The 12,795-nt window shown below is 34.6% G+C and overlaps 1 protein-coding gene across 1 annotated transcript in view; it reads left to right on the forward strand.

The window, feature by feature from the left end:
- ATP9B (ATPase phospholipid transporting 9B (putative)) overlaps positions 1-12,795 on the forward strand; it is a 156,059-nt gene that overhangs the window by 67,939 nt on the left and 75,325 nt on the right. The window contains exons 10-11 of the mRNA XM_058175330.1: positions 2,011-2,086; positions 4,436-4,512. Of these exons, the coding sequence (XP_058031313.1) occupies positions 2,011-2,086; positions 4,436-4,512 (153 nt within the window). The remainder of the gene's footprint in view (positions 1-2,010; positions 2,087-4,435; positions 4,513-12,795) is intronic.

Genomic DNA, 12,795 nt, shown 5'->3' on the forward strand with positions numbered 1-12,795 from the left:
GGAGAATAAGATTTACAAATGTATACCAGATGAGAACCCAAGTTCTTATATACATACACACACACTGCACAATTCAGATCACAATCAAGGTTCAAGCAGTGCCCATTGATTGCGGCATACATGATACCACAACAGCTGGAAAATGCATTGATATTTTTCGAATACATAAAAAAATATTAAAACAAAATCTGTTGTTTTATCATGATTTGTTAAGATCAGGGAAAAGCAGGTGCTTCCATTCAGCAAGAGGCTATTTACCCAGCAGGCTTTTTTGTACCAATTGCTAGTTTAGTAAAGACATGCTCATGCAAATGGCTAAGTGCAGTTTCTGATTCACATGCTGCGGCTACACATGCAGATACTCTTCTAAAATGCACTGTTTGTGCTTATTAGCATTTCAGGAGGAGGAGGAGAAAGAAGAAATGCATAGTTTAATCTCTTCCCTTGTCCACACCACACGGCCCTGCCAAATAAATCATTAGCTTCCACAGACTTTTTTTTAGCCCTCTTCCAGTCCAATGTAGATTCCAGAAATGCGTTAGGTGAGAAAATTGTAATTGGAAAAAAAAATTAGTTGAGCTTTAGCTACTAATTCCCTTAATTCTTTAACAATCTATTTTTCTCTGAAATAGGACAGGTCCCATGAATGCTTACAGATTTTTATCTAGTCCTGTCATTTGAATTTCACTTCAGTTTTAAATAAAATTGCATATTGTTGATAAAGAGAAATGCATATGTTAGAAGAAGGACGAAATAAAAAAGCAAGTTTCTTCTTTCTTAACTACCAGGCTACAGTTTTATAGATAAGAGTTGCTATTAGGTAGCAAGGAAATTTTAAGGTTTATCCGTTTACTGTTGTTATTGTTGTTTTCTTTCTTTTCCAGTGTGTTAACAATATATGTAAATTCTGGATCATTATTTTATTTCTAAAGGCTGGTATTTTCTAGTTAGGTTGGACTATACTGTACTGCTGTGAGTGTACATTTTTCTTATTAAGTGATACTTAGTTCAAAGTTTGAAAGTTCGTAATTCCCTCAGGATTTCAGAGGTTAATTCTCTTTACCTGGGAGAATTCATTCCCATCACCCCAGGTGTTTATTGTAAACTAAGCCTATAATTTCATTGAAAAATATATTCAATTTACAAAATAACATCTCAATGCCAGTTCCCAAATGTATTTTTACAAACAATGGATATGATTTGCAGATAATGTGTCTTTAATGCTTGTATACTTGCATAGAAGTCTGTTATTTAATAGCAGAGTCTGGAAACTTTAGGAACTTCAGTTATCGGATACTGTAATGACGACGAATGTTCCAGACTGTGAGGGAGGCCAGTCTTAAAGATGCTTTACAGAAGTCAGATTTGGAAATAGGGGAACTAATAGATACCTACATATGCACATATGAAAACATTCCTGATATAATTGGGTGGGAATATGTCATAAGTAAGAGTTTTTAATACACACACACACACACACACACACACACTGCTGAAGTCAGGGAGGTGTACAAAACTAGTAAAATTATAAAAGCAGCAAAAAAGTTTTAATCAAACAGACAGCCCAGACTAAAATAATCTAATAGACAACAAAATCAGCAAAACAAAACAGAGGTCCTTGAGTAAATAATCAACATTAACCCCAAACAGCCACAGCCACTAAGTCTTGTTAGAATTGAGCCAAAATCTGTTCTACACCATGCTCCAGACACTGAGTCAATACATTAGGGTTATTGTGGTTTCTGGATTTATTTGGTGATTTTTAATTACATGAAGCACTCAGAGTCACAAATGTAGGATGGGCAGCTGTACCAATATAATTCAGTACCATACAATAAATTTTCTGAAATTATTTTTTGTTTCTCTTTTATTGTAAATTTGGATAACATACAGGTATTATTTTTTCTGTTCCGAGTCATTATTCTGATATTTAATATTTTATACATATTTGTAAATAATTCTATACTTATGAAATACAATTTTAGAAACCAATCTTTTTTTTTTTTACAGGAAGACAGTGATCCAACTGTTCATGAAAGCCTTAGCATAGAAAATACACTATGGGCAAGCACTGTTGTTGCATCAGGTAAAAAAAATGCATAGTTTGGGAATGTGACAAAAATAAATATTTCAGTTTTCACATTTTTATTCATTTTTTTCTATTAACCTTTTTTAACTCTAGTTTTTTTTTAAAATCCTCAAGTTCTTTCTTGTTTAATACATGTCCATATTCCCAAATGCTACTTTTATTATCTTTAAAAGTATTATTGGGTTAAACATTTCCATGTTCTTTTCCAGTGTGTTAACAATATATGTAAATTCTGGATCATTATTTTATTTCTAAAGGCTGGTATTTTCTAGTTAGGTTGGACTATACTGTACTGCTGTGAGTGTACATTTTTCTTATTAAGTGATACTTAGTTCAAAGTTTGAAAGTTCGTAATTCCTCAGGATTTCAGAGGTTAATTCTCTTTACCTGGGAGAATTCATTCCCATCACCCCAGGTGTTTATTGTAAATTTGGATAACATACAGGTATTATTTTTTTCCCTTTGAAATGTTCCTTATAACACATACGATAACATTCTCATATAACTCTTCCTTATATTTGTACCAGGAACAGTAATTGGTGTTGTTATTTACACTGGAAAAGAGACTCAAGTGTAATGAACACATCAAATCCAAAGAATAAGGTAAGCTGGTTTCAGAATTAACAGAAAGAAAGCAAACATATCTACTATTTTAGTTAACGCTTCCTATTAAAAGCATATTTAAACTCTAAATAAAATATTAGGCCCCTTTTATTGTTACCTATTTTAGGACAGTGCATTAATCTGAATTTGAAGGAGAAAAAGTGATTTGGATTATCTATGGGCAGTCATATAACACCTGCAACAGACCTCTAAAGAAGTGAAAATCTTCTTTAAATTCCTTTTGGGTTCACATAGCAACAAGAAAATGCATTTCAGAGATGCCAGTGGATGCTGTGTGCATTCAGATGCATGTTCCACCTTTCTTTTTCCACATTTTCCTAATATATATTATCTATACTGATAATTTTATTTTTGTTTGTTATTCTGCCACTGCTGGGAGAAGTATATTAGGATCCTCTTCCAATTTATGGTCTTAATGGCAGAGGGATTAGAGCACATAACTATGTTGGTGGATTTTATTTTTCATAAATAATAGTTCTCCGTGCATATTTTTATTTTATTTTTGTTTCTCTTTTATTGTAAATTTGGATAACATACAGGTATTATTTTTTCTGTTCCGAGTCATTATTCTGATATTTAATATTTTATACATATTTGTAAATAATTCTATACTTATGAAATACAATTTTAGAAACCAATCTTTTTTTTTTTTACAGGAAGACAGTGATCCAACTGTTCATGAAAGCCTTAGCATAGAAAATACACTATGGGCAAGCACTGTTGTTGCATCAGGTAAAAAAAATGCATAGTTTGGGAATGTGACAAAAATAAATATTTCAGTTTTCACATTTTTATTCATTTTTTTCTATTAACCTTTTTTAACTCTAGTTTTTTTTTAAAATCCTCAAGTTCTTTCTTGTTTAATACATGTCCATATTCCCAAATGCTACTTTTATTATCTTTAAAAGTATTATTGGGTTAAACATTTCCCATGTTCTTTTTCCAGCACGATAAAGCAAATTCCTATATATAGTCATGAAAAGTTTTCTTTTTCTTCATCAAAAAGTCCTTACATTGTTTCATTAGCTTTATATAATGATAGATGAGAAATGATGGTGGATAATTTTGATATGAACAATCTGAAAGTGTTTTAAGCCTGAATAAGAATGAAATGAAATTCTTAGACTTTGATGTTTTCTGGCCTTTGTGCTTCAAAAAGAGAGTTGCAAATTCCCATTCAACAAAACATCAGGATCATGTCAAATTATGCAGTTGCATTATGTAGAATCGTTATTACTAAAATGTACTCCTGGGACTGCTTTAATAGGCTGCAAGAAAAACCTTGAAGAGGAAGAGGAAGAGCTGCAGCCAAAACATCAGTCAGATAAGAGAAATATCACCTGAAAGCAGGAATGGAGTTTGAGAAAGTGTCTCGGACTGAATGCTTCCTAGTTCTTTTTAGGATAAAGGCAGAGAGGGGAAAGGCACATACAAAGTTACAATATTCTGTCAGTGCAACCCAATAATAAAAAGTAGTTTTAATATTCACGCCTTTGGTGTTAAAGCGTGAGGAAGAATGCTGGCAATGGAAGATACTTCTATTTTAGATATCCAATGAATGAAATGCACAGACCAGCCAGTTCTTACGCCATAAAACTTGAAGAGAAACTTTTAGATTAGTTAGTGATACAGGCTTGTGTTATTTTTTTTCCCCTTTTGAAATGTTCCCTTATAACACATACGATAACATTCTCATATAACTCTTCCTTATATTTGTACCAGGAACAGTAATTGGTGTTGTTATTTACACTGGAAAAGAGACTCGAAGTGTAATGAACACATCAAATCCAAAGAATAAGGTAAGCTGGTTTCAGAATTAACAGAAAGAAAGCAAACATATCTACTATTTTAGTTAACGTTTCCTATTAAAAGCATATTTAAACTCTAAATAAAATATTAAAGGTAAAGGTTCCCCTCACACATATGTGCTAGTCGTTCCCGACTCTAGGGGGTGGTGCTCATCTCCGTTTCAAAGCCGAAGAGCCAGCGCTGTCCGAAGACGTCTCCGTGGTCATGTGGCTGGCATGACTCAATGCCAAAGGCACACGGAAGGCTGTTACCTTCCCACTAAAGGTGGTCTCTATTTTTTCTACTTGCATTTTTTAGGTGCTTTCGAACTGCTAGGTTGGCAGAAGCTGAGACAAGTAACGGGCGCTCACCCCGTTACACAGCAGCACTAGGGATTCGAACTGCTGAACTGCCGACCTTTCGATCAACAAGCTCAGCATCTTAGCCCCTGAGCCACTGCCTCCCTAAAATAAAATATTAGGCCCCTTTTATTGTTACCTATTTTAGGACAGTGCATTAATCTGAATTTGAAGGAGAAAAAGTGATTTGGATTATCTATGGGCAGTCATATAACACCTGCAACAGACCTCTAAAGAAGTGAAAATCTTCTTTAAATTCCTTTTTGGGTTCACATAGCAACAAGAAAATGCATTTCAGAGATGCCAGTGGATGCTGTGTGCATTCAGATGCATGTTCCACCTTTCTTTTTTCCACATTTTCCTAATATATATTATCTATACTGATAATTTTTATTTTGTTTGTTATTCTGCCACTGCTGGGAGAAGTATATTAGGATCCTCTTCCAATTTATGGTCTTAATGGCAGAGGGATTAGAGCACATAACTATGTTGGTGGATTTTATTTTTCATAAATAATAGTTCTCCGTGCATATTTTTATTTTATAGGTAAAGATCACTTTTATAAGCTGTGAAGTACATAGTTTCCAAAATAAGAGTATAATTTTTAAAAATATCTGTTGCTCTTTGTTATTTTTAACCATGACTAAAACTGGCTTTTGAAAATCTAAATGCATTTATAAGTGTACCGAACGATTCAGAGAATAGTTGATAAGATTTACTGCTGTATTGTTCAAACTGGGTTATGGTCTCAAAATTGTCCTGTTCTGCTGTAAATCCACTAGAATTAGTGAAAACAAGCTTGTGCCTATTACCTTCCTCTGTAGCCTGAAATAATATGGCAGGGGGGGAAAGAGAGATTGGGATTGCGAACAATAGTATAAGCATTAAAAGATGCTAAGGATTTAAGCCATAAAAATGTTGCGGAAGATATAGAAAGCTAGTCAGATGATTAGGATTCTACTTCTTTGTTGCTGTTTTATTTGAAGGTTCTTATTACAGGGACCGAGACTGTGAAAACACATCTTAAATAGAACTGCTATTCTTCCTTATTTATTTAATTTATTTAATAGGATTTCTGTCACTTAGACCATAGAGCTTTTTTGTTTAAAAAAATGCTGTTGAAATGGTAACCTGCTTTCTCATGCCTTCCAATTGCCACTGATTTGGTGTTTGAAAGGTTATGTGCATATATGGGTGTTTCATATCCTTCCACCCTTCTGCCATCAGAACTGATGAAGCTTCTTGGATGAGAAGCGAAATATTTTCTTCTTCCTCCTCAAGGAAAAAACAGTCCAGTTGCCTTTTGAAGAAGACAGCGCCTTTGAGTCACAGGTGTTCATGTGTGAATATATCTATCTCCACACACACATACATATACATACACAAACATACAAATTTGCAGATGTGTACCCGCACATACATACACACGTGATTATGTTCCATCAAATTGTTTTTAACTCCTAGTGACCATATAGATAGATTTTCTCCATGATGGTCTGCCCCTAACCTGTCTTTTAGCACAGAACTGTCACAATCTCTCTCATCTGGGATTGAGATTGAAATAAAAGCTTCAGGCTGTTACTAAACTTGAATCTTTCAGTAGCAAAAACAAAAGTATGCCATTGAAATAAGTCAGGATGGTTAAGAATTAGTCTTCTGTAGTTCATCACTATGACCAGGGGTAGTCAACCTTTTTATACCTACCGCCCACTTTTGTATCTCTGTTAGTAGTAAATATTTTCTAACCGCCCACCAGTTCCACAGTAATGCACCGTGAATCGTCGTCTGCGCATGCCTCTCGCGCATCATGGATTGGGTTTGGGGGAGGGTTCAGCTACCAGCTCTGCTTGTCTGTTACAGCTGGGTGGTGTGGGGGGAGATGCGCAAGCTATTTGGGACAAGGCTCTTTTGTTTGCAGTCGCACTATAGCGCCATTTATTTTCACTAACGTAACGTGAACTAAACTTATGCGCAGGCGATACAAATAGTATATTTTCAGAAATTTAAATTGTCATGGGGAATTTTATGAAAACCTAATGAAAATGTTTTTAAATAATGCTATGAAATTTTTTTAAAAAGTCAATTAATTTTTTTTTAAAAAGGAAAGTGCTTCAGTATCGGAAAAAAACCCTACCGCCCACCATGAAAGCTGGAAGCCCAATAGTGGGCGGTAGGGACCAGGTTGACTACCACTAACTGTGACAGTTATGCTTTGCAAAAATCTGTAGTTTGCATTTTATAACATTTAGATACAACTGATGCCATCTTCTAGAGATTTGGAGTGAAGCATTATTAGTGTTCTGATGTTACTGAATTGAGAAAATTACATCACAGCCAAGTGGGAGGGGCAGAACTTTCTGGTCTCAGTAAAAAGAAAGATAACATTTCAAAAACTGAAGACCAATCCAGAGGAGAGCTTTGAAACGTTATGTCTAACTTAATCTGTACGACACTACGTTTCCACATTTTAAAAAAGCCAGCATTCTGGGACTTGATTAGCAACCAGAGTTGAGATCGACAACTCTTATCATTACACAAAGCAGTCATTTGGCCTCCCTCATTTTGAATTCTGTGCTACAAATATTTTCCTCCATACAGCCATTTGGTAGTGAAAAGCATGGTTAAGATAATAAATCTTTAAAATATAATTAAAACTTGTCAATAACTTAAACTGGAATTTTTTTGATATTTTTAACCATGACTAAAACTGGCTTTTGAAAATATAAATGCTTTTATAAGTGTACCAAATGATTCAGAGAGTAGTTGATGATAAAATTTACTACTGTATTGTTCAAACTGGGTTATGGTCTCAAAATTGTCCTGTTCTGCTGTAAATCCACTAGAATTAGTGAAAACAAGCTTGTGCCTATTACCTTCCTCTGTAGCCTGAAATAATATGGCAGGGGGGGAAAGAGAGATTGGGATTGCGAACAATAGTATAAGCATTAAAAGATGCTAAGGATTTAAGCCATAAAAATGTTGCGGAAGATATAGAAAGCTAGTCAGATGATTAGGATTCTACTTCTTTGTTGCTGTTTTATTTGAAGGTTCTTATTACAGGGACCGAGACTGTGAAAACACATCTTAAATAGAACTGCTATTCTTCCTTATTTATTTAATTTATTTAATAGGATTTCTGTCACTTAGACCATAGAGCTTTTTTGTTTAAAAAAATGCTGTTGAAATGGTAACCTGCTTTCTCATGCCTTCCAATTGCCACTGATTTGGTGTTTGAAAGGTTATGTGCATATATGGGTGTTTCATATCCTTCCACCCTTCTGCCATCAGAACTGATGAAGCTTCTTGGATGAGAAGCGAAATATTTTCTTCTTCCTCCTCAAGGAAAAAACAGTCCAGTTGCCTTTTGAAGAAGACAGCGCCTTTGAGTCACAGGTGTTCATGTGTGAATATATCTATCTCCACACACACATACATATACATACACAAACATACAAATTTGCAGATGTGTACCCGCACATACATACACACGTGATTATGTTCCATCAAATTGTTTTTAACTCCTAGTGACCATATAGATAGATTTTCTCCATGATGGTCTGCCCCTAACCTGTCTTTTAGCACAGAACTGTCACAATCTCTCTCATCTGGGATTGAGATTGAAATAAAAGCTTCAGGCTGTTACTAAACTTGAATCTTTCAGTAGCAAAAACAAAAGTATGCCATTGAAATAAGTCAGGATGGTTAAGAATTAGTCTTCTGTAGTTCATCACTATGACCAGGGGTAGTCAACCTTTTTATACCTACCGCCCACTTTTGTATCTCTGTTAGTAGTAAATATTTTCTAACCGCCCACCAGTTCCACAGTAATGCACCGTGAATCGTCGTCTGCGCATGCCTCTCGCGCATCATGGATTGGGTTTGGGGGAGGGTTCGGCTACCAGCTCTGCTTGTCTGTTGCAGCTGGGTGGTGTGGGGGGAGATGCGCGAGCTATTCTGGGACGAGGCTCTTTTGTTTGCAGTCGCACTATAGCGCCATTTATTTTCACTTACATAACGTGAACTAAACTTATGCGCGAGTGATACAAATAGTATATTTTCAGAAATTTAAATTGTCACGGGGAATTTTATGAAAACCTAATGAAAATAATGCTATGATAATTTTTTAAAAAGTCAATTAATTTTTTTTTAAAAAGGAAAGTGCTTCAGTATCGGAAAAAAACCCTACCGCCCACCATGAAAGCTGGAAGCCCAATAGTGGGCGGTAGGGACCAGGTTGACTACCACTAACTGTGACAGTTATGCTTTGCAAAAATCTGTAGTTTGCATTTTATAACATTTAGATACAACTGATGCCATCTTCTAGAGATTTGGAGTGAAGCATTATTAGTGTTCTGATGTTACTGAATTGAGAAAATTACATCACAGCCAAGTGGGAGGGGCAGAACTTTCTGGTCTCAGTAAAAAGAAAGATAACATTTCAAAAACTGAAGACCAATCCAGAGGAGAGCTTTGAAACGTTATGTCTAACTTAATCTGTACGACACTACGTTTCCACATTTTAAAAAAGCCAGCATTCTGGGACTTGATTAGCAACCAGAGTTGAGATCGACAACTCTTATCATTACACAAAGCAGTCATTTGGCCTCCCTCATTTTGAATTCTGTGCTACAAATATTTTCCTCCATACAGCCATTTGGTAGTGAAAAGCATGGTTAAGATAATAAATCTTTAAAATATAATTAAAACTTGTCAATAACTTAAACTGGAATTTTTTTTTGATATCTGTTCCAAAAACAGAGAGAATAAAATTCCAAATGGGATGTTTTTCACCACTTAAGAACAATAAATACTTGTTCCTATGTCCATCAAGCATGACTCAGTGAATGATGATATCCTCAGTATGGCATCTTCCTTTCTTAATGTCTAAGCAGTTTCTATGTATCAGATATCTCTCAGCTTTGTATAGCTTTAAATGAAAAACTGAAACACTTCCATTGAACTTGGGAAGGAATTCATAACTGATGCCCTGATCATCTCCCATCTAAACAATTGCAATGGGCTCTACATGGGCCTGCACTTGAAAAGTACCCATAAGGTACAGAATGCAGCTGCTCAAGCGATCTTGGGTGGCCCAAGATGGCATATGTCATACCTCTGCTGCATGGGCTGTGCTGGATGCTAGTTTGTTTCCAAATTCTCTTCAAGGTATGGTTTGACCTTTTTTACCTATACATGGCATGGGGCCAGATTACTTGCAGAGATGTCTTTGCCCCATTACATCAGCCTGTCCCACTCAGACAGGCAGAAAAGGTATGCTACAGACTGTCAGTTAAAGAATTTTGACTGGTGGGTCTAGGAAGAAAGCATTTTCTGCTGTTGCCCCCACCCTTTGGAACACCCTCCCCCTGCCCGCCAAAGGTGAGGCAGGCTCCCACTTTCCTGGCCTTTAGGAAATGCTTGAAGACCTGACTCTGCTGATTTGCTTATGGCCCACAGAGGAGCACACAGCCAAGAAGCTGATTAGCATCCTGAAGCCCCTTCCCTGCCTTTTGAATTCTCATTTTAATTATTCTTGTTTTTAACTATTTTTATTATAATATTTACATATAGCTTTTATGTTTTTATGTATATTTGTATACCATGCAGAGTCGCTCTATGAGGAGATGGGTGCTTTCTAAACATGAAATACAAGTAAATAAATAAACAGGTCTTTCAATAGAGGTATGATCACTGTTTCTGCCTAGATTAGCAGGCTATTTGCCATATATTCTTTTAAAAAGAGCTTTAGATGCCTAGAAGGATAGTCTTTTATAGAGATTATTACGAAATATCAAATTTTCTTGGGAGAGCATTGGTAATATTTGTCAATTCAACCAGTTCAGCAATAATGCAGATGTTATTTGTTCCTTGCCCTTGAATCTGCCACCTGGAAGCCCAGGAATAATACAAAAACAAAAAAGGGTGTCTCAGAAAGTAAAAATATTTTTTCTGGCAATACATGTGTGGATTGAATAAGAGTCCCAGATCTTCTGATGAACAACATTGTCTCTATAGTTTCCACAAAGACAATGTAGTTCAATCCATTCCAACAGCTGAGTATTGGGCATTATCCCAGACTGCAGTCCTTGAATTCTTTTGCACCTTGGTTAGAGAGGTAGCTATGCAGAAGGAAGGACAAAGCATAATTAGCACCTCCAAAGTTTTATCTTTGCATCATTGTGTTTTAAATATTAATTTAAATATATGTCTGCCAGAGAATACGTGAATAAACTTGTAATAGAATTTAGGGTGTTTCTAGTTCTGTGGAATTTCTGATTCCCAAATATGAGCTTGTAACATTCCCTCCTATAGTCAGAATACTATTATGATTATTTAATTCTTGATAAAGAACATTTCAACCTCTCTGGGAGTTTTTCATTCAAAACTATGCAAATAATTACGAATCTCAAGCAATAACCTTCCTAAGAGCTATTAAAAAGACATCTCTGTTATCATGAACTGAAACTTGAGATTTCCTTTTATAAACTAGACCTTTATTTAGTAAGAAGATAATTATATATATATATTAAAAAAAACTTAGACTGAAAAAAAGCAATTGTGACAGCTTGCCATTTTCATGCCATTCATAGTAATAAGTTACTTAGAGTCAGAATATAAAGAAGGGAATGATAATACGAATCGTCTAAAAGTAGTTATTGCAGCCCTTTGAGTGTATTGGTTTGTGTTTCTAATAAAAAGATGCTTTTAAAAGTGTCATCTAGAAAGAGACAGGTGATATGTGCTATTATCTGAAGTAGAACGCTCTGTTATTATATAAATCTCTTAACTGCATTTTAAAATAGGGCAAAACACAATCAATACATCTATAGGAATAAAAATTTTCTTTTTATACCTGGGTGCAAAAATAAAGCTTTTCAGAAAAGAAAACAATTCTAAACTAAAAGTTATTCTGCTTTTAAATCTTATATTTTTAATTTATAAACAATAGAGTATTCTAGAATTGTCATATTATTTATTTATTTATTAATCACATATATTATCAATATAATGTAGTTTTACATATATTCTTTTAAAACATTTCTATATTTTAGAATTACGTATTCATTCAGTCTACCTGTGCATTGAGAAAAGTAATAAAAATAATACTGCATGGCTTGAAATATATTATTGACTTGTAATTTAGTAGCTATTCTAAAACATTTTTAAAGCATTGCTACAGGTTCCATTAAGAATGAATTAAATGGAACAAGCAAACAAATTGATAATGCATAAACAAGTTGTAACACTGCTTTTAGGATTATGACTGCATACAAAATGTCTCTATTTGCATAATTAGTATACTTTGATAGTCATCTGTTAACAATTAAATTTTTATTCAGCTAAAATGTGGACATAAATAAACTTGTAATTTTAGGTAGAAGTAAAATAGGATCATATTAAATCCTATGAAAATAAGCATACCTAAAACAGGATGTGTCATATTTCCGAAATGAAAGTTTAAAACTATTCTTTAAGATGTGTAGTTTTCTCATTTTGGATAGCTGAAACGAGAAAAGTGGTCATCGAGCGTCATTAAATTTAATTAAATATAAAGTAATACAATTAAATATTACTCTCCAATAATATATTACATAATTTCCCTTTTTTCTGCTGCAAACAAGAAAAGGCAATTATAGAACATTCCCATGTGCAGAGCTATATGAAAAAGGAGAACATGTATTGTGTGGTTCAGTGAGTTCTTTCATACAGAAAGCATGGGAAATATGTCAGTGAGAAGCATTGGAAAGGAGGCAGACATTAAGACATCAGATGAAAAGAGGAGAAAAAAATAATTCCGGAAAGGTTAATAAAAGAGAAGGCAGATTGCTGAGATGTCTTGGATCCAAAGCCTTTAGATAAGTCCTAATATGGAATATCAGCTGATGTGCATGGCATAATATGGTCCATAAGGCATGCGTCATGGATTAATTTGGC

The sequence above is a fragment of the Ahaetulla prasina genome, chromosome 3 (genome assembly GCF_028640845.1).
Source record: "Ahaetulla prasina isolate Xishuangbanna chromosome 3, ASM2864084v1, whole genome shotgun sequence".
NCBI classification, from domain to species: Eukaryota; Metazoa; Chordata; class Lepidosauria; order Squamata; family Colubridae; genus Ahaetulla; species Ahaetulla prasina.